This window comes from Maniola hyperantus, chromosome 12 (assembly GCF_902806685.2).
Source record: "Maniola hyperantus chromosome 12, iAphHyp1.2, whole genome shotgun sequence".
NCBI lineage: Eukaryota > Metazoa > Arthropoda > Insecta > Lepidoptera > Nymphalidae > Maniola > Maniola hyperantus.
Window position 1 is genome coordinate 14,373,005 of NC_048547.1, and position 23,139 is coordinate 14,396,143.

At 38.0% G+C, this 23,139-nt stretch overlaps 2 protein-coding genes and 1 long non-coding RNA gene across 3 annotated transcripts; all 3 read right to left on the bottom strand.

Annotated features, from left to right (window-relative positions):
- Window positions 1-631: 631 nt before the first annotated feature.
- Window positions 632-11,257, bottom strand: LOC117987244 (sodium channel protein Nach-like). Its single transcript, XM_069502380.1, has 11 exons — window positions 11,246-11,257; window positions 9,669-9,880; window positions 8,541-8,738; window positions 4,593-4,859; window positions 3,822-3,930; window positions 3,425-3,549; window positions 3,061-3,212; window positions 2,907-2,960; window positions 2,515-2,609; window positions 1,239-1,347; window positions 632-750 (listed from the first exon to the last, which is right to left on the bottom strand). The coding sequence occupies exons 1-11, from the start codon at window positions 11,255-11,257 to the stop codon at window positions 632-634; spliced, it is 1,452 nt and encodes a 483-aa protein (XP_069358481.1).
- Window positions 5,644-8,137, bottom strand: LOC117986973 (uncharacterized). The gene is made up of 2 exons (XR_011237420.1): window positions 7,996-8,137; window positions 5,644-6,861 (listed from the first exon to the last, which is right to left on the bottom strand). It is a non-coding gene; the product is annotated as an uncharacterized lncRNA (long non-coding RNA).
- A 1,024-nt stretch (window positions 11,258-12,281) lies between the features above and the next one.
- Window positions 12,282-21,476, bottom strand: LOC117987245 (sodium channel protein Nach-like). The gene is made up of 10 exons (XM_034974204.1): window positions 21,283-21,476; window positions 20,377-20,574; window positions 19,537-19,803; window positions 18,832-18,943; window positions 17,458-17,582; window positions 16,441-16,592; window positions 14,917-14,970; window positions 14,190-14,284; window positions 13,161-13,266; window positions 12,282-12,400 (listed from the first exon to the last, which is right to left on the bottom strand). The coding sequence occupies exons 1-10, from the start codon at window positions 21,474-21,476 to the stop codon at window positions 12,282-12,284; spliced, it is 1,422 nt and encodes a 473-aa protein (XP_034830095.1).
- Window positions 21,477-23,139: the final 1,663 nt, after the last annotated feature.

A 23,139-nucleotide genomic window follows, 5' to 3' on the forward strand; every position in this document is an offset into this window, starting at 1 on the left:
ATTTTCCGTCACACGGATGACAGGAGTCAATTTTTCTAATTCATTTCACAACAATTACTTTGCTGACGTATTGACTCTTATTCCTTTACAAATAAGGCGTTGTTTGGTAAAAATGTATGAGTAAAGTGAATTGGTAATTTTTAAATTATATTCGGTTTGTGGATTTGCTGTCACAAGTCTTTTGAAATAATTGTTTCTTTTTTGTTTTCGAAGATATTTAAAAGTGATTTCAAAGAGCTGTGTATAATAAGCGCAAAGTCATCGTAGTTTTATATTTTAACAGTTTTTTAGGGTTCCGTATGTCCAGAGAAAAAAGTAACCCTTGTCGGATCACGCTGACCGACCGTCTGTCTGTGTGCCTGTCAGCGGGCATCTCATGAACATTCATTAATGAATAAATAGGTAGAGAGTTGAAATTTTCACAGAGTTTGTAATTCTAGTGCCGCTATAGTAACAAAAATTTTAAAATTAAAAAAGTGTTTATTCTTGTATTGTTGCTTATTATTTTTTTGTACAAATCGGTCCTAACTTTAGCTTGCCGGGATATTACGGGCATTATGTAGCACCCCTTGTAAGTATTTGTATGAAAAATAATTATAATTTTTTTGGATTAGGTGAAATTTCTATGCACCTATTTTTTGATATTGGTTTTTGTATAACAGATGAGCCGCAAAGTGAGAAAATATATGATTTCCGCGAAGCTCAGGACGCTGCAGCCAAGAAACAGCCCCGCCATTCCACCAACTGCCACTGAAAAACCAAAAATAATATGAACACGCGATTTTGTGAAAAACCTAAATCCACCGGACGACGTCGTGGGCATCATCATAGTTTAGAGCCTCAATAGCTCAACGGGTAAAGGAGTGGACTGAAAACCGAAAGGTCGACGGTTCAAACCCCGCCCGTTGCACTATTGTCGTACCTACTCCTAGCACAAGCTTGATGCTTAGTTGTCGAGGAAAGGGGAATATTAGTCATTTAACATTTCAAATATTCTTTAAAAAAAAAGTATATTATTAAAAAAAAGTTTATGATATTATGCTCTATAGTTTTTGCATTTCATGAGGGCGAGTGGCTCATGCTTGTGTTCAAGTCGTATCGGTATAAGTAAGGTACTCTAAATGTGTGCGTTTTACAGCACTTGTTCGCGAGCGCGACTGGTTGGTCCGACATGCACGCACACTTACGCAATGCCCGTGTAAACATGCATGCCAAATTCACAATAAAAACAAACTTACCCAAGACATCGGTAAAACCAAAGATTACATCACGTTTAAGTCTCATCCTGGGATATGTAACCATTCCCCATTGCAGTGTAGTAGTACCTATCGGCCATTCCTGTAGCGACTGAAATTAACATTTTATTAAATCACAATGGCGCATCGAAAATGTCATTAAAAGAACTCTTGAAAGGCTTTTCATAACATCTCAAATAAAAGCTCATGAACATAATATGTACTCTGCCAACTCTCACATATGATGCTAGACTTGGTTCCTGACGAACTCTCAAAAGTCCAAGCTAAAGGTTTGCCAAAGAGCCATGGAACGCAGCACACTTAGAATAAAACTAGCAGATCGCGTAAGAAATTCTGCTATAGGTACGTTCCAAAACGCGAGTAGCCGACGATGGCATTGCAGCCGCTGCAGGTCGTATGTGCCGTATGACTGATGATTTATGGGCAAAATCTGTTTCTTTCTGGTCTCCCCGAAGAGGCTAAAGAGCCTCCGAGCAAATACCGAACGGATGCCCTCCCGCGCTTTGATCCATATAACCGCAAGGTTGATGGGGCCATGGGAGCTGGTGGGTTGGTCTCCTCCGAATCTTTAACGCCAGCGTGGTAGATCGAGGTCACAATGGAGTGGTGAATTAGATAAGTTTACGGTTACGTGGCCTGAAGAACTGTGGCACGGAATAGGGAATGGTGGAGGGATCGAAGAGAGGCCTTTGGCCAGACATGGGACAGTGCAGGCTGATTTAGATTAGATTAGATTACATACTTAGTTAAAGCAGTACAAAGCCTTAAGACCTTTCGAAGTCTTTAATGAGTAGTTCTAAGTAAAATAAAGTAAAATAGCTAAAAAAGCAGTTAGTAGTTTGATAGTTGACACCTAATACCTTGAGCATAGAGAAAATATTAAAATAAACATGAACAATTTAATAAATAAACCAAGCTTAACGGAAAAAGTTAAGGATGATGAGACAGGTAACGAGGAAAATGTTAGCAAATAATCTGAACCAATACACAAATAAATAAAAGAAAGAAAGTGACTGACTGACGACTCAGACAACTGGCTCTACGAACTTAAAATTTCATCCTCCCCACTCAACCTCCCATTAAGAAAGGATTTTCAGAAGTTCCAGAAGAAACTGGGATAGATCAACAACTCATCATCATCATCATCAGCAAGCAAGTTCAAAAAGACAATTGTGAAACTTCCACCGAATTGAAAATTAGGCTTATAGTATTGGAATATTTTTTGACTAGAAGACGTTGAAAAATCCAAAATACTCACATACTTACTAATAATGTAGTTTACATCATTACAAAGGGGAAGACATGAACAGTTAACTTTCTTCCCGTCTTGCTCTCTCAGTCCTAAAATTATATCTGTAAACAAAATAATGTAAAGATGGTTTCACACCGGCGAGACGAGGCGTGGATTAGACAACATGTGCCACTTATGATATGTCAAGACTAGTAATGTACAAATTCCTAAAAGGCCGGCAACGCATTGGCGGCTCCTCTGGTACTGCAAATGTTCATGGGCGGCGGTAATCACTTAACATCAGGTGACCCGCCTGCTCGTTTGCTCGCTATATCTATTAAAAAAAAATGTCGCCCTATGTTGTAACTTGCTAATTTGTAACTTACGCAGGTACTATTTCCAACTTATCTTTTTGTTACCTTTATGCTTATGTAAACAATGTAGTCCTTTGACATTGCATATTTTTTCATTATCTTCTGCAATAGTAAAATAGTAACATAAAAGCATGTGTGTATCTATGATTACTTATTTAACTCATTAGATAGAGAAAAGTGAAAAATTTATTTCACTGACCGATCTTCCTGTAGAAGTAAGGAATACACTGGCAATATTTGAGCGAAAGTTGTATTCTGCACTCGGTACGACAAAAATTGTATGAGTACACAGGGTTGTGCTTCAAATTATTCTCGTAATACAAACGGCAGCCACGTTGGGCTAAGCTTAATCTAAAAAGGGTCAAGAATATTAAAATCAACCTTTAAAATATATTCTCTATTCATACGTAATTATTATTTTTAAGTTACTAGGATTCACTAGCAGATCTTTTATTATGCAAAAGAGTCAATCTTCATGAATAAAGCTACAATATTTGTATAAATCATTAATATACATGAGGAAAAACAGGGTTACTAATTGAGTGCCTTGTAATACTCCATACCTTGCGGCTTCTGGTGAAGTGTACACAGCTATAGTATGGACATAAAGTGTCATATACAAAAACTCTGGTGAATGATAATGCTGTGCAGTGACATCTGGAGCATCGAATGGACCATGGATATAAGCCTAAAGGAAGGGTAAATATATTAGAAAAATAATGAGGATAATATTTTTAGTAACTTATGGTTTTGATACGGACATTTTCATAATACTAATTAATTAATAAATACTAAGAAAGCAAGCAATGTGATTCGTTAAATCAGGCAATCATTTAGAAAAAAATATGACATTTGATAATTATACAGATTTTGTCTGCTAAAGCAGCCTCAGCAAAGAAAGATCTAAAAAAACAAAGTTTGATGATTTATAAAAGAAATATTTTAATAGCAAAAACTTACAAAATACGAATGCGTTATATTGACTTGAGAGAAAACTTCTCCGTCTAGGGGATGGACATTAAATGAAGTGTTGGATTTCACAACGTCCCATCTATTTTCCTTCCTATATCTAGAAGAATAGACAAAACACAATTTCTAAATAGAATAAAACTGAACAGGTATTTTTTGCTACACAATATACTTAAACAAAACTTCAGTCCCTAATATTCATAACGACTGAAACCTGATGACTATAATCTTAAATGGAAAAACTGAAGAAAAGTAGCTTATAACCTTTACTTGTTCTGAAGGGTAGAATTCAAAGTCATCATTATCATGATCAACCCATCGCCGGCTCACTACAGAGCACGGGTCTCCTCTCAGAGTGAGAAGGGTTTTGGTCTACCACGCTGGCCAAGTGCGGATTGGCAGACTTCACACACCTTTGATAAAATTATGAAGAAGTCTCAGGCATGCCGGTTTCCTCACGATGTTTTCCTTCACCGTTAAAGCAAGTGATATTTTGATTACTTAAAAACGCACATAACTCCGAAAAGTTAGAGGTGCGTGCCCGGGAGCGAACCCCCGAACTCCGATTGGAAGGCGGACATCCTAACCATTAGACTACTATAGATTTATAATCTCCTGGATTCAAGCAATTCAATTCAATTTTTTTGACTTTTTGGATTTCAAAATAAGGTTTGTCAAATGTAAATATTTTTGATGGGTATATGGAAATTAGTATGATCTATAACAGCGTTAGATTTTTTTTTACTTTGTATAAATACTTACTCAGGGGTATTATATATAGCAACTTTAGAATTAATGGTATAGCACAGTCCCATCTCAGTAATTGTAGGAAGAATTTGCAGGTCAAATCCAGAAGTGCTGGTCACCAGAGTTGGCTTGAATAAAGATGATAGATTCAGAAGCAGTTCCAAGTAATCGTCAGGATCTATGCCTTCGTATTCGGGTATCAGGTTAAAATTTTCGAAAGTAGTATTCGATAGTGCTTTGACGAATTTTTTGAAATTTTCTTTGTCATCTTCGTTTATAGATCTGTGAATAGTTAAAAGAAAAATTGGACACGTGCGTGTTAGACTCGCATACGAAGGATTCCGGACCATCGTACAAGAAAGAACATTTAACTTTTTTTTTTAATTTTCATGGCGGTCTGACTCACGACTGTGAAATGACTCTGAGCTTTCTTATGAGGCCCATAGTTAGCGACCATGTCTTGGATCCATATGACATATAGATCTCTATAATATATAAAAATGAATCGCTGAATGTGTTGCTGATCGCAAATCTCGAGAACAGCTGAACCGCTTTCGCTAATTCTTTTTTTATAATATTCCTTGAAGTACGATGATGGTTCTTACAGAGAACTAAATTTAAAGTATAAGAAAAAATAAAGAATCGACTGTTAGAGCCAGTCCACACGGCGCGTTGCGTCAGCGTTGCGTCGACGCAGCGCTACCACTGCGTTGTTTTACATACAAATAACCAAGGTGTTCACACGGCGCGCTGCGTCGTCGCAACGCACACATGACGGACAGCAGCCCCCGAGACGAAGCGGGAGGGGGTGTACTCGTGCGACGTCGGAGCGTCAGCGCTCAGTTGCTTGTGCGTTGACAGAGAGGATACACGGAAGCTCATTTCGTTTTACGTTTACGTTTTTGTATTTAGTTTTATTTGCAGGGTAATTAGTTTTATTTGCAGGGTAAAATGAATACCATTGAAGAAATTGACATAGATTACTTGATTACATTGATACAGGAAAGGGAAATTATATGGGACAAGTCAAACGTAGATTTTAAAAATAAAAATTTAAAAACAAAAGCCTGGGAAGACATATCAAAAGTTTTATTTCCTGATTACGAGAATTTCACAGCTGAACGAAAAAATAAAGTTGGTGAGTTCACAGTACAGATATTTATGTTTTTTTTATTTAAGAGGGCTTTCAAGATTTTCTTGCACCGCCAATTCCGCGATCAGTACAAAATTAATATCTCGACACTCTAAAATTTTAAAACTTAGGGAATTTAGATTAGCGTGAGTACTATTTTATTACTTAGCTCAAAACTAACCTAGACTACGCTGAGTAGGTATAAAATATTATTTTTTTACTGATCGCGGAATTGGCGGTGCAAGAAAATCTTGAAAACCCTCATAATACAATTATACCTTATTTAGCTGCCAAGGCAGAGTTCCTCTAGTCATAAAATAGGTCGCATATTGCTGTCTTATGACATTCGGTGCTGTCTGTTCTTCATGTACGGGTTGTATTGGGAGAAATTCATCAACACTTATAGCAAATTTATCTCTTTGTCTAAAACCATCTCGATCAGCGACAAAATTGTGTAATACACAACATGCTTTTATAATGTCAGTAGCGAAGTCATAGGACACGTCTATCGGTCTGTGAAAAATGCGCCATTTGTTAGCCATAATCCCAAAAGCGCATTCGACATATCTTCTGGCTCTGCTTAGACGGTAATTGAAAACCTTTTGTTGTAAGTCGAGATTTTGACCGCCATATGGACGCATAATATGTTTGCTCAGTCCAAAAGCTTCGTCACCCACAAATACATACGGGGTTGGTATATTGCTACCAGAGAGTGGCTGGGGTTGAGGTAGTGGTAAGTTGTTGTTAATCATTAGCTCGTACAGTTTAGAATTTTGTAATATGGTTGAATCGCATTCTTTTCCGTATGCACCGATGTCGACAAATACGAATTTGTAATTTGAATCCACAATAGCTAGCAACACAATCGAAAAAAAGGCTTTATAATTAAAAAAAAGTGAGCCACTATTTGCAGGATTACACACGCGGATATGTTTGCCGTCGATGGCACCAACACATTGAGGAAAATTTGCCTTTACATCAAAACCCCTCGCTATTGTTTGGAAACTTTCAGTTGTCAGTTCAGGGATGTTGTCTCGAAGAAGATTGGTCCATATAGCACGACAAACTCTTTGTATTATATATGCAATAGTAGATTTTCCCCGTTTGAATTTGAAATGTAAATCAGTTATTGAATTTCCACTTCCTAGGTATCTGAAAAGAAAATAATTATTATAATATGCATTTATGAGATAGATAGATACCCGAAAAAAAATACTGACATATTCAGACATCGATAGCAAATAACTTTCTCTATGTAACCAATTAATTCTGGAATCGCGAAAAAAATAGCAGCTGTTGCATACATTTTGATTCAGTAGGTATTGCTTTTTGTATGTAACAGCTGTTATATTTTCACGATTCCAGAGTCGGTCACATAGTGTTTGTTAACGATATCTGAATATGTCATTAAATTTTATCGAGAAATTCACTATGTATAAATTATTAAATCATGTTTACTATTGGTTTTGCAGGTAATGATTTAATAAAAAAATGGAGAAGTGTAAAAGATAATTACTTCAGATATTCAAAAAAATTAAAAGAAGCATCAAAATCGGGCTCGGGCGCTACGAAACTGAAGAAGTATCATTTATACAATCAACTCCTTTTTTTGAGAAAAGTGGAACAAAATGCCACCGAATCTAGCTTAGACTCGCCTAGAGAAATCAACAATGAATCTACGTCTACAAATGATGACATTACCACAGACAACACTCCGCGCTATGTTCCAGTCGCGCGCAAAAGGGCAATGCAAATGGATGAGTTTGAAAGAGAAGGACTAAAACTTCTCAAGGAGCCGGAAAATCGCCATATGTCCTTTTTCAGAGCTATATTGCCATCTATTCAAGAATTTTCCGACCGAGAAACTCTCCGTTTCCAAAGTAAAGTTATACAAATTATAGATGAAATGCGGTATGGACAAACATCATCATATGTGAGTGGCCCATCAACGTCTCACCAACCACCATATGGGTATCAAACAGCAAATTTTCAAAGTACATACATTTCTGATTTTAATAATTCAATTACATCTCCAGAAACATCTCAAGCAAGTGAAGAAACTGAATACGATTTTTCTAATTTGTAATTACTGGATGATATCTCTCTTAAATAATGTCTAAATTTAAAATTATGACAATTGCTGATTATTTGTGAGTTGATTACTCTCTTAAATAATGTCTAAATTTAAAATTATGACAATTGCTGATTATTTGTGAGTTGATTACTAATTAAACAAACCAAAAAAACTGTTATATTTTTATTACTTAAATATATTTATATAGTTACCTTAAAGTGATTCCCAGCATTTCTACTGGTTCCACTGGATTCCTCATATTAGTATAGTTTTTTCGTATGTGTGGTTCTAAGGACTTCAATAAACATTCGAAGCTGGATACACTCATTCTAAAAAAATTATAAAACTTCTTTTCGTCTAATAGCAACTCCCGATATTCTAAAAAAAAAAACTGTCCATCACGATTTCTTAATGAAATGAAAGGACTGATCCAGTACCGTCTTGTGATCTTGCGTCGATTTCGGCGGTGACGTAGTAATAGGAGCAATGCTAGACGTCTTTTCCGATCCATGATTTGCTATAGACTGACTGCGAATTTTTTTCAAAATACTTGCCGCAACTGTGCGTCGCCGCTGCGCCGACGGAACGTTGACTGCGTCATAGTAACGCTGCAGCGCCCGTGTGGCCGGCTATGCGTCAAAATATTTGCGTTGCGACGACGCAACGCAACGCAACGCGCCGTGTGGACACGCTCTTAGGCGGTACGAAGTTCGCCGGTTCAGCTAGTATACCTAATAATAAAATATGTTGAACTCACTCCAGATAAGTATCCAACTTTGTGGGGTCGATCTTCTCTTCAGGACAGAGGGTCACGCAAGGAAATGTTGTGTTCCAGGAGTACATGTCCCGTTCCATGGAGACCACGGTCGGCGAGGACTGGTAGCGCGCCCAGGTGCTCCACGAGAGGTACACCGTGCCGAACACTGACAGAACCACCATTGTGAACCAGAGGAAGCTGGAAACAATAAAAAAAACCGACCAAGTGCGAGTCAGGCTCGCGCACTGAGGGTTCCGTACTACAGTGGTATTTTTTCGACATTTTGCACGATAATTCAAAAACTATAATACATAAAAAAAATCAGTGTTAGAATGCACAGGTAAAGATCTTTCATATGATACCCCACTTGATATAGTTCGAAAATTGAAAATACTAATTATCAGTTTATGACCACAATTTTTTTTTTGTGTGATGTAACCAAAAATTCACGGTTTTCAGATTTTTCCCCTAATGCCAGCTATAAGACCCACCTTCCTGCCAAATTTCATGATTCTAGGTCAACGGGAAGTACCCTGTAGGTTTCTTGACAGACAGACGGACAGACGGACAGACAGACAGACAACAAAGTGAGCTTATAAGGGTTCCGTTTTTCCTTTTGAGGTACGGAACCCTAAAAATCTATCACAAGCGCATGCTGCTATCAGTTCTATTTTTCTATTTTTTACACGATTTCCCAAAAGCCGGCTAGGTGCGAGTCGGGCCTCGCTTTTTTAGGGTTCCGTACATAATCACGAACAACATAATTATTTTGGGTGTATGTAATATTTCATTTTCGAGCAAGCAACCATGAAAGAAAAACCCAAAAAAATGATCATTTGTTTTGGTCACAGATTATAAACTACTTTACGAAATTGTTGTTTTAAGTATTTGTTGTTTAATACAGTAACTATAATGGTAGATACATAATATACCCAAATTTTATATTCATGACTAGTTAAATAGTTTTTGAGATAGACTCCGTCACAAAAATGGTATAAAACCCACAACTTTGACGGTCCCCATTTTGTTATTTTTACAATACAAAATAATGAAAAATATGTTCGTATTCTACTTTTTAATGACTTCACAGAATGCCTTGTGTATCGACTGCTAAACAACTTAACTGACATTTCACAAGGACGTCTCCCAACAGCGACCAGATGGTTCAAGCCATGTATCGAAGAAGTTTCCAGGAACAGCACCAAGTACTTCTTGACCTTTTCTCTGAAAGAGTAAGGTAGGGATTTCCTTCTACCCTGGACATAGTGACGTCGTTTGAATCTACGCTGATCTTCTCGGATTATTAGCGATTGGAATTTCCTTTGGGGGAACATTCTATTCTGAAAAATTTATAAGCAAACAGGTAACTCATATAAAAAATTATAGTCAAATATAACGAAATTTTTTATAATTTTTATTGTGTTTTACCTAAACTTCAAGGAAATTTTTAATACACATCAAAAATTGCAGACCGGCAGGAATCAAACCCGCGTCTCCTGGAATCGCGTCCGAAATTTCCTTGAAGTGTAGGTAAAGCACTATAAAAAATTTTAAAAATATAGTAAAAAGCAAATATGTCATTCACCGTTAAAGCAAGTGATATTTAATACTTAAAACGCACATAACTCCGAAAAGTTGAGAGTTGCGTGTCCGGGATCGAACCCCCTTTCCTGCGATTGGAAGGCGGACGTCCTAATCATTAGAAAGAAAGAAAGAAGAAGAAAGAAAACTTTTATTTGATCACAATACCTACTACAATAAACCTTAAAAGCTAATTAAGTTAATCTACATAATTAAACTAATAACAAAAAAATATAATAATAAAAAATAATACCTATATATATACAAGTACGTGTGACCAAATATAGGTCTCCCACTCAGCATCATGCTGCAGCAAGCTGCAGCGCTGGTTTTCAGTGGGAGCCTTAACAAGTGAAGTCACGGACGATTTACCTAGTACAGTATATTATAAAAATAAAATACGCAAACAACTAAACTAAGGTTTGAACAAGTGACTAAAAAAAAAAAAAAGACAAACAATATAAGAAAACTAAGACCGTACATAAAAAAATAAAAAAATAAATAAAATAAATATGAGAAGAGGTATAACGGAATTATTATAAATGATGATTGTAAAAACAATAAGTGCAATATAATATGTGACATAAGTGCTGAAACGATAGGTGCTGATCCGAATAGTATGAAATGATTAAGTAATTAATTTTAACTTGTAATTTTTTGTTGTATAAGAAGATAAGTTTTTAATTTAGTTTTAAAAGTTCCAAGAGATATTGACGATTTTAACGGCGGTGGTAGATCGTTCCAGCACTTAGTAGCTGCAAATTTAAAGCTTCCCCTAAATGCCGCTGTTCTATGCCTTGGTGTAGATAGAAAGAGGTGGGAATTTCGTGTAACGCGTGCTGACTTATCACCAAACCACATTAGTTTCTTACGCAGGTATTCTGGAATTCCGTGTTTAAGTACCCCAAAAAGTAGCGTGGCAAGATGTAGCTTTCTACGTGCTTCCATCTTCAAGAGATTTACTTCGTTAATGTAAGGAGTGACATGTGAGCGTGGTGGAATATTGAAGCAAAACCTAGCACAGGCGTTTTGAACACGCTGAATAATCTTTTTAGTCCTACTAAGGAGACGAGGTCCATACACCGTGTCAGCATAATTTAACCATTAGGCTATCACAGCTTTACCATTGTACTCATTTTTATATATTTTTTGCTTTATTGAATGGTATTATTAAAAATAGTAAAAATGCTTATGAAAAAAATGTGGTACCTACCTACCTACCCCAAAAGACTGATCGTCACTAATAAAACTGATTTCATATTATTATCACAACAGCTTGATAGTTAAAATACCGTGCGGTGGGTCTATTATAAAAAATACTGTTACAATTACGTATGCAACAAATCTGATTGCATAAATCATGATGCACTACTGTGAGTGATTGCACATGCACTAAATATTGCACGCAAAAGAAGTATTTATTTCAACGTGGTAGTGGCTATATTTCTTTGTTACATTTTTCAACCAACTTTGTCAAACTAGGTCAATAATGCCATAACAGCACTTGACTGATGTTATCAAAGCTTAGCGTTTCATTATCATAACAATGGCTTACAATATTAATTATTCAATGGAGGGCTGAAATCACGGGTGCTTTTCCACAAAGTTACTACTTTTACTCTACTTTCCTATTCAAAGTACGTTTACTACACTAGTTTTAGCCCCATTCTACCCCTACAGGGATTGAATTTATGTGTTGATTGTATTGAGCTGCGCGTTGATAGATCAGTCAATTAGTCAGTTTTTGCATTACTAGCTAATGCCCGCGACTTCGTCCGCGTGGACTTCACAAATTTCAAACTCCTATTTCACCCCTGACTGACTGACTTAATGACTGATCTATCAACGCACAGCTCAATCCACAAGACGAAATTAGGCATGCAGATAGCTATTATGACGTAGACATCCACTAAGAAAGGATTTTTGAAAATTCAACGCCTAAGGGGGTGAAATAGGAGTTTGAAATTTGTGTAGTTCACGCGGACGAAGTCGCAAGCATAAGCTAGCGTTGGTTAGTGTTGGCTGTAAGGAGATTTATTATCTAAATAAAACAATAAAAATATTAAAATATATTTTAATTTTTAAGTCCCTAATTTTAAATCTCATAGCTCAATTTACCTACATTGACTTTATTTATTATTAACTAAAAGTTATGTGCCTCTATTTCTCTACAGTGCTCTTCGTGTAGCAAATTAATCGCAACGTCATGAAGTACACGATCTCCATGAAGCTGAGTACACTGCACCCAAGGAACAGGCCCGCCATTCCACCCACTGCCACTGAAAATACAACAGAGCAAAGAATCAGTATAGCACGTGTAGGGTTCTGTAGTTGCCCGTCACAATATACTTACAGTACGTGGCAGAAAATGATGTACATCGACCTTTAGAAGGAGATAGAGGGTTTGTAGAGCACTGTGTCTCTCGTTGAGTCCGACAAAACGTCATATAGGTATGAGTGACGGAGTCAACGCTCTACAAAGCCGAATAGACATTCTAAAGGCAAACGTACATTATTTTCGGCTGCGTACTGTACTAGCTGTTTTACAGTACTAACAGCTTCATCTATAGTACCTAATTTGTCTCATTTTTTTTTTTTTTTTTTTATACAATAAAACTTAAAGCTAGCCTTATCTAATTACTATATAAATCATGACCGCGTGGAATGGTGCCAAGAATACTGGCTGCATTTCCGCGCTGGACAGCCAGGCTGATCCGTTGCGCAAAAAATGAGCCAGCCCTTCTGTCACCAGTTGAGGCTATTAATCGCGGTGAAATGTCTCGTAAAAATTTTTTAGCACTAAGACTCCATGGCCCCAGGGTCTCATTTTGTAGTTCTAGTGATTTGTGTTTTTTAAGGCCGCAATGTATAGCGAGCAAAACTGGAGTCAATGCCCCGCCTACAACGCGGCATTGACTCCGAATGGCTCACTTACGTGACGTTCTAGCTAGTTACACCCTGTATATGAAGCGTCCCATCTAGCGGAACATATCGCTGTCCATGTCTCGCTCAAAGTTAGAGTTCTATAAACTTACTTACCTAAGACATCAGTAAATCCGAAGATGATGTCTCGCCTGTATCTCATTCTAGGGTACGTGACGATGCCCCATTGAAAGTTTGTGCCCAAAACCCACTGCTCCAAGGCCTGAAAATTTGAAATCAATAATATATAAAAGGAAAAGGTGACTAACTGACTGACTGACTTATATATCAACGCACAGACACACTTTCGAATTTACAATATTAGTATGGAAGTATGGACTAAAACTAATTTCCTAATGCTACTAGAATTCAAATACAAGCTAATCGATCAGCCTGTATGCGTCTACTACTGCACATAGGCCTTTTTAAGAGCACACCACCAAACACGTTCCTCCGTCTTCCTTACCCGCTTCCCGCTACCTTCTTCAGGTCATCAGTCTTCCTACACTGCGCTTGCCATTGCGTGGTCTCCACTCCAAAACACGTCTGCCCCACCGGCCGTCAGTTCTGCGACACGACCTGACCTCTGACACTTCAGCTTGCTAATGCTTTAAGCTATGTAGATTGCTTTTGTGACAGCGAATTTCTTCGTTCCATCATATTCCTGAGAGAGTTATCCAACATGGCTCGCTCCATAAAGCTCTGAGCGACTTTTAATTTGTGGGAAAGGCCATCTTGGGGTTGACGACCTCCCTGACGCAGTGGTGAGTCTTATTTATTATATTTAATATTGTATATAAGTAATAAGCTGTGATAGCCTAGTGGTAAGGAAGTCCGCCTTCTAATCGGAGGTCGGGGGCTCGATCCCGGGCGCGCACATCTAACTTTTCGTAGTTATGTGCGTTTTAAGTACCTAAATAAATATCACTTGCTTTAACGGTGAAGGAAATCATCGTGAGGAAACCTGCATGCCTGAGAGTTCTCCATAATGTTCTCAAAGGTATGTGAAGTCTACCAATCCGCACAAGGCCAGCATGTTAGACTATGGCCAAACCCTTCTCACTCTGAGAGGAGACCCGTGCTCTGTAGTGAGCCGGCGCGGCGATGGGTTGATCATGATGATGGATTGTGTTAGTATATACTCACAAATGATTGTATTGTGTATTTGACGTCATCACATATCGGATAACATTCACAGTCTACTTTCTTGCCTCCCTTGTGTTTCAAATCTATAAGGACATCTGAAAACCAAAAACTTTTTGAAAAAATCGAATGAAAGATCAGGGCCGCCCCTATTCGCTTTAGAGCCGATTTTATTTTATAAGTAGCCTCGTTTGTCGCCCAAAACATTCAGTACTAGAAGACAGTAGTGAATGTTTTGGGTCCTGGCTTCCATTTTGGGTCATACCAATCATATAGAATTAGGCATTAGGGTTTTATGTTAAGAAATTTTCAATATTTGCCCGAAGTTAGGAAGTTGACAATCCCATGCATTTATCCCCGTGCCTCCGAGAGACTGTCTTGCGTCTGATCTCTCATCTCTCTCCGGTAGTATCGGATTTCCGTCCCATCGGGCTTTGAGACTGAAGGGATAGAGAGTGCACCTGTGTTTGCGCACAACAATTGTGCACTATAATAATATATAAAATCACTAGATTCCAACATGGGGTTATTCAAGTTGCGGACCAACAAATTCCTGAAAGGCCGGCAACGCATCGGCAGGCCTCTGATGCTGCAAAGTGCAAATGTTCATGGGCGGCCGTAATCACTTAACATCAGGTGACCCACCTGCTCGTTTGCTCGCTATCTCTATTAAAAGAAAAATCATCTATAACTGTGCAATTACAATTTACATGTTCCCTCTTTTTATTACCTTTATGTTCAACTAAGCAATGCAATCCTTTGACGTCGCAAATCTTTTCATCTCCTAGAATTTAAAAATAGCAATGTTAATTATCAGTTAAATTGTTATTAATTCTAAACCAAATATTACATCATAATATTATAGTACCTACTAGCTGCCCCGGCGAACTTCGTACCGCCTAACAGTCAATTATTTTTTAAAAAAATTCAGTCCGTAAGAACCATCCTCGTACTTCAAGGAATATTATAAAAAAAATTTACAAAAAAAATAAAAACCGACTTCGTTACACAAACACTAAAAATTGAAAAATAATTTAATTTATTACCGAATATATTATGTATACAAGAGTTAATATAGTTCCATAATAATACTTTTTGGTGCCGGTGCCAATTAGCTTTAGCTGCACGAATCGTCTGGACTTCATATTTTTATGGGACTCCACAATGGCACCTCATTGGCACCGACCCCAAAAAATCTTTATTCTTTATATATAAAGAATAAAGATTATTATGTTCCCGCTAGTCGACGTGTGTGGAAGTAATTTCTAAAAATCCTTTCATAGTGGGATTGTCATCAACATCATCATCATTATTTTCAACTTATCGCTGGCGTGACTGATCACGGGTCTCTTTTCAGTTGAACGTAACTGAGTACTGACCAATCCTCCTGTAGAAGTACGGGACGCACTGGCAGTAGTGGAGGCAGAGCTGGAGCCTGCACTCCATGCGGCACATGGTGTATGTGTACACAGAGTTGTGCTGCAGGTTGTTGAACGTAACTGACCAATCCTCCTGTAGAAGTACGGGACGCACTGGCAGTAGTGGAGGCAGAGCTGGAGCCTGCACTCCATGCAGCACATGGTGTATGTGTACACAGAGTTGTGCTGCAGGTTGTTGAACGTAACTGACCAATCCTCCTGTAGAAGTACGGGACGCACTGGCAGTAGTGGAGGCAGAGCTGGAGCCTGCACTCCATGCGGCACATGGTGTATGTGTACACAGAGTTGTGCTGCAGGTTGTTGAACGTAACTGACCAATCCTCCTGTAGAAGTACGGGACGCACTGGCAGTAGTGGAGGCAGAGCTGGAGCCTGCACTCCATGCGGCACATGGTGTATGTGTACACAGAGTTGTGCTGCAGGTTGTTGAACGTAACTGACCAATCCTCCTGTAGAAGTACGGGACGCACTGGCAGTAGTGGAGGCAGAGCTGGAGCCTGCACTCCATGCAGCACATGGTGTATGTGTACACAGAGTTGTGCTGCAGGTTGTTGAACGTAACTGACCAATCCTCCTGTAGAAGTACGGGACGCACTGGCAGTAGTGGAGGCAGAGCTGGAGCCTGCACTCCATGCGGCACATGGTGTATGTGTACACAGAGTTGTGCTGCAGGTTGTTGAACGTAACTGACCAATCCTCCTGTAGAAGTACGGGACGCACTGGCAGTAGTGGAGGCAGAGCTGGAGCCTGCACTCCATGCGGCACATGGTGTATGTGTACACAGAGTTGTGCTGCAGGTTGTTGAACGTAACTGACCAATCCTCCTGTAGAAGTACGGGACGCACTGGCAGTAGTGGAGGCAGAGCTGGAGCCTGCACTCCATGCGGCACATGGTGTATGTGTACACAGAGTTGTGCTGCAGGTTGTTCTCGTGCTTGAAACGGCAGCGGCGTTGGCCCACGCTCAATCTGATAATTAGATTTAAAAACCGGTCAAGTGCGGGTCTGTTATCTGCGGCGCATGAGATACTGACAGTGACGCTGACAGATAGACGGTCGGAAATGTGATCGATTTTAACAATACATCATCATCATCAATCGATAGATGTACACTGCTAGACATACTTAGGTCTCTTGTAAGGACCACTTTTTCATAGATCCATACTAATATTATAAATGCGAAAGTCTGATTGTGTCTTTTTTGTTTTGTTTAAAGAATTTTTACTAGCCATGTTAAATGACTAGTATTCTCCTTTCCTCTCCAATTAAGCGTCAGGCTTGTGCTAGGAGTAGGTACGACAATAGTGCAACGGGCGGGGTTTGAACCGTCGACCTTTTGGTTTTCAGTCCACTCCTTTACCGGTTGAGCTATTGAGGCTCTAAATGTCTGTCTGTCTGCTAGCTTTTCACGGCCCAACAGCTTAACCGATTTTGATGAAATTTCTTACAGAGGTAGCTTAGATCCCGGGGAAGGACGCAGGCTACTTTTTATCCCGGAAAATCAAAGAGTTCCCACGGGATTTTTAAAAAACCTAAATCCACGCCGACAAAGTCGCGGGCATCATCTAGTTTTTAATAAAAAACCAAAAGAAATTTAAATTAGACTAGCTTATGCCCGCGACTTCGTCCGCGTGGACTACACAAATTTCAAACCCCTATTTCACCCCCTTAGGGGTTGAATTTTCAAAAATCCTTTCTTAGCGGACGCCTACGTCATAACAGCTATCTGCATGCCAAATTTCAGCCAGATCCGTCCAGTAGTTTGAGCTGTGCGTTGATAGATCAGTCAGTCAGTCAGTCAGTCACCTTTTCCTTTTATATATTTAGATACTACTTAGCGGCTTCTGGAGAAGTATAAACAGTAGTGGCAGTGATGGTTATCTTCATGTAGAAGAACGATGCCGAGTGGTGACACTTCGCCGAGATGTCAGGGACCTCGAGTGGGCCGTGGACGTAAGCCTGATGGAAGAGACATACATGGTAGAACAATATTTATTTTTATATTTATTTTATTTATTTTATATCTAATTAGAACGGCAGTGCCACCTACACTAACTAGATGATTAATAATAAATTTAAATACAAATAAAGGTACAAGAAAAAAGACATAAAATACAAAACGATAAAAGATCAAAGAATTTTGAATATGTACGCTGAGAACATTGAATGACATATTCATGCAATTCTCTCAGCGTACTTCAGTAACTCCCGAACCAGTATTATAGACCCATCATTAAATGGGTCCCATTGAGCATTATTGTCCAAAAGCGCGTTGAATGATGCTAATGAACGGGGTATAATATACCTACATCATCATGATCAACCCATCGTCGGCTCACTACAGAGCACGGGTCTCCTCTCAGAGTGAAAAGGGTTTAGCCATAGTCTACACACGCTGGCCATGTGCGGATTGGTAGACTTCACACACCTTTGAGAACATTATGGGAACTCTCAGGCATGCAGGTTTCCTCACGATGTTCTCCTTCACCGTTAAAGCAAGTGATATTTAATTAATTAAAAACGCACATAACTCCGATAAGTTAGAGGTGCCTGCCGGGAATCGAACCCCCGACCTCCGATTGGAAGGCGGACGTCCAAACCACTAGGCTATCACAGCTTATTTTAGCAAAAATATTTTTCTAAGTAATGTGGAACAATAAATAAGTAGAATTAAAAAAAGCCTAGCCAAATTGAGAACCAACCCCTTTTTGTAAGTCGGTTAAGAATAGAATAGAATAGAAAATGAAAAAGATTTTTTTAACCCAGATTATTGCAAAATCCTTTCGAATCTCCAAGTGAATCTACCACTGCACTGATTTAGAATGCCTTACCAACCGAGAAGAATCAGCAAGAAACGTAAAAAAGTAAGCGTAAAAATTAAATAATAATATAACAATCATCTTTATTTTAGATATTACATCCATTTTGTTAGTAATAAAATTAATTGTTAATGACTATGTTAGTAAGTAGGCTGTTTTATGAACCATGAAACAGTAAAAATTAAAGTACTTATATTAATTATTTAATTAATAAGCCTACTTCTATTTATTTTTTTTGTTATTTTTTGGGATGACTTCTGAAGTAAGTTAATATTAGATCTGTTAAATATTGCTTCATTTTCCATGACTAAAATATTTATTTTTAACTGCAAACTAATTCGAAATCAAAAGAAAACTTACATTATTATGAGATTATGTTCAAAACTTACATTATACGAGGTTATGTTCAAAACTTGGGCAAAAACTTCTCCATCAAGAGGATGAACGAAAAACGATGAATTTTTAGTTTCAATGATGTCCCATTGGTTGGCTTTTCTGTATCTGAAAAATTTACTATTATTAATATTATTTTCAAATCAAATCAAATCAAAATATTTTGTACCCGTTGTTTGAATAGCTGTTATTATAGGCATGAAATATTTTAAAGAAAATATTAGTTAAAAAAAGATTCCGACGAATTGAGAAACTCCTCCTTTTTTTGAAGTCGGTTAAAAAGACAGAGTCGACTGTCGAAATATTGTTATGGAGCGTGCTGCAATGTAGCTCAATACAATTAAATTATAACTTCTTTCATAGCTCAACGATCAAGGGAATTCTTTAATATAACATGCCTTATATTCTGGAAACACAATAGTTAAAGATAAAGCAGGTATTACAATATTAATCAGTCTATAATATTATTATTATTATTTAATATATAATATATTATTATTATTTAATATATAATAAATAATTTATTGTGTTTACTATAGTCATATTTTGTCATGAATTGTACAAATAAAAATGCTTGTACCTAATGAACTATAAAAAAATAAAAATAAAAAATAAATAATGTAACTTTTGAATTATCGATTGGAAATAAAGGCTTTATTTTTTTTTTTTATTTTTTTTTTTATATTCTGGAAAAAACTTACTCAGGGGAATTATACACCGCGACCTTTGAATTGACGGTATAACACAGTCCCATCTCAGTGACAGTGGGAACGATCTGCAGATCCACCCCCGCCGCTCCGATCGTAAGAGTGGGGTTGAAGGCAGGCGTCAAACTCAGCAGCGTTTCCAGATAATGTTGCGGTTCTATGCCGTCGTACTCTAGGACTGTGTCGAAGTTGTCGAAAGTAGCGTTCGCCAATGCCGTGATGAATGTTTTGAGTTTCTCTTTGTCTACTTCCTTGGAGGAACTGTCGATATGAAAAATTTGAATGAACTTCGATTGCAGTGTAAGTTATCAGGCGGTGTACAAAATTTGTCACGGCCATTCTGACAAACAAAACAGGTTTATAAACATCGATGGTTTATAATAACTATCATTATTGTAAAATCTGATTATTGTATAAGTTTTTGACATGAAAAATCGTCACTGGAGCTGTCTTAATGTTCAATATTAGTCTGTAAAAGTTAATATTTCAAAATATTTATTTCGCAATAAAACTGCAACTTCGTCCGCGTGGATTTAAGTTTTTAAAAATCCCGTCGGAACTATCTCTGAATAGTACCAATTTTTGGGTAAGAAGATAGGCTGTGAAAAGGTGACAGATGCTTAGATATAAACTTTCGCATTTTTAATATTAGTAGGTAGGTTTATATGATGATGTCTCTCATCATAATCACAGAACAAAATAAAAACCTGTCATGACAATCTTAAAAGAATAAGGTAAAAAAAATGCCGTGTTAAGCTATACAAAGTCTCCGATAACCATGACGGAGGATTGCCAGCGAAATATACCTACATATTATATTTAAAAAAAAAAAACCTCAAGTAATGCTCCAATTTTACAGGATCGATCTTCTCATCAGGGCAGATGGTGACGCAGGGGAACGTGGTGTTCCACGCGAACATGTCACGGTCCATGGAGATGACGGTGGGCGAGGACTGGTAGCGCGCCCACGTCGTCCACGAGATGTATATAGTGCCGTACAGGGATAGCGCCACCATTGTGAGCCAGAGGAAACTGGAACGGGCATGGAATTCCATACTTATATATCTCCAAACTAGCTTATGCTCGCGACTTTGTACGCGTGGACTACACAAATTTCAAACCCCTATTCACCCAATTCTTAGGGGTTGAATTGTCAAAAACTCTTAGCGGATGTCTAATAAATAATAGCTATCTGCATGCCAAATTTCAGCAGTTAGAGTTGTGCGTTGATAGGTCAGTCAGTCAACTTTTCCTTTTAAATATTTAGATGATCAAACTCTCAGTTTTGTCAGAGTTGCATGCTCGGGATTGAACCACGGTCCCCACGAAGAGGAGGCCGTCTTAACCACTAGACTATCACCACTGAAATAATAATTTCTGATTGTTTTGGAAATAAAACTTAGGTAGGTACTCATAAATGAGGAGATCCGCAGGAGAACCAAGGTCACTGACATAGCCCAAACTATTAGCAAGCTGAAGTGGCAGTGGGCAGGTCATGCCTGTCGTAGAGGCGATGGCCGTTGGAGCCGGAAAGGCCTTGAGTGGAGACCGCGTTTAAGCAAGCGTAGTGTGGGACGCCCTCCAGCACGATGGACCGACGATATAAAGAGGCTGGCGGGAAGTGGCTGGATGAGGAAGGCTGAGGACCGGGTGTGGTGGCGCTCTTTAGGGAAGGCCTATGTCCAACAGTGGACGTCCACAGGCTGATGATGATGATGATGATGATGATGAGGTACTCACATTTCACAAGGATGTCTGCCAACATTGACGAAATGATTCAAGCCATGTATAGAAGACGTCTCCAGGAACAGGACTATGTACTTCTTGAACTTTTCTATGAGGACATATTGTGATGATTTCTTTTTGTTATTCTCAAAGAGGTGTTTATGTCCTCTATTAAAATCTCTAGCTTGGGTCTGCTGTTCGGTTAACATTCTGCAATTATTGTTCAATTTTTTCAATTTGTTCTCGGTCAACGGGAAGTATACCTAGGTTTCTTGACAGACTCCACATACAGACAGACAGACATACAATGAAGTGATCCTATAAGGGTTCCTTTTTTTCTTTTTGAGGTACGGAACCCTAAAAAAAATTAAAAGGATCACGTTTATAAAAATATTGATCATAGCTATTTTTAACATTTTTAGGAGAGACAACTTGGAAGTCAGAAAATTTTAAAAAGCGTAAATTTAGTATAAACACATAAATAAAATTACCTTAAAATGGACGTAGACCCCAAATAACAGTCCACCACACAATAAAAGCATTTAATTCAAAACAAAACAAAACATTAGTGATAATTTCACAAAATATACATTCGTGTTAGAACTCAATAATTATTCTTCAACAACAATAACCATAATCGTTGTTATTACGAATCTGATGATTTAGAAATGTTACAACCGACACATAAATATCTTATGATAAAACTAGCTTATGCTCGCGACTTCGTCCGCGTGGAGTACACAAATTTCGAACCCCTATTTCACCCCCTTAGGGGCTGAATTTTCAAAAATCCTTTCTTAGTGGATGTCTACGTCATAATAGCTATCTGCATGCCAAATTTCAGCCCGATCCGTCCAGTAGTTTGAGCTGTGCGTTGATAGATCAGTTAGTCAGTCAGTCACATTTTCCTTTTATATATTTAGACTAGCTTATGCTCGCGACTTTGTCCGCGTGGACTACACAAATTTCAAACCCCTATTTCACCCCCTTAGGGGTTGCATTTTCAAAAGTCCTTTCTTAGCGGATGCCGACGTCATAATAGCTATCTGCATGCCAAATTTCAGCCCGATCCGTTCAGTAGTTTGAGCTGTGCGTTGATAGATCAGTCAGTCAGTCAGTCAGTCACCTTTTCTTTTTTTTAAATGTTTAGATGAATGAAAAATGTAATACACCTTAATGAGAAAGCAGGTGGAAAAAAAATATATTATGTGAAGCAAAACTTTGTTTTATATGTTTCTGACAGATTTTATCGAAACGCGTTTTATTGTACCAATTGGAAAAATTGTGAAAATTTCAGTAATTTATGGAAATCACGCATAATACTTATTATTAATTTTATTTCAATACTTACGTGAAACCTGTGGACTAGTAAGTACGAATGCTGATAGATCTTTACCAATGGTAACAGGTTCGAATTATGATAGCTAGGCAGGCACCTACGAAAATTAAGTCCTTATTTCATCACTACCCATATTATTAAATGCGAATGTGTGTTTGTTTGTTGGTTTGTTCTTCAATTAGACCGTAACGGAGCTACAAATCGACGTGGTTTTATGCATGGATGTAGTTAAAGACCTGTAAAGTGACATAAGCTACCTTTTATCCTAAATCCACGCGCACGAAGTCGCGAGTATCATGTAGTTATAGATAATTTAAAGGGTTTTTTATTTTTTATTCATTATAGGTATACGCTTGACCACAATCACACCTGATGGGAAGTGATGATGTGGCCTAAGATGGGACGCGTTTACCTAGAAGATGCCTATTCACTCTTGTTTTAAAGATACCCGGGTTGTAATTGGTAGGAAACACATATCGCGGAAGAGTATTCCAAACCTTAGCCATACGTATGAGGAATGATGACGCAAAACG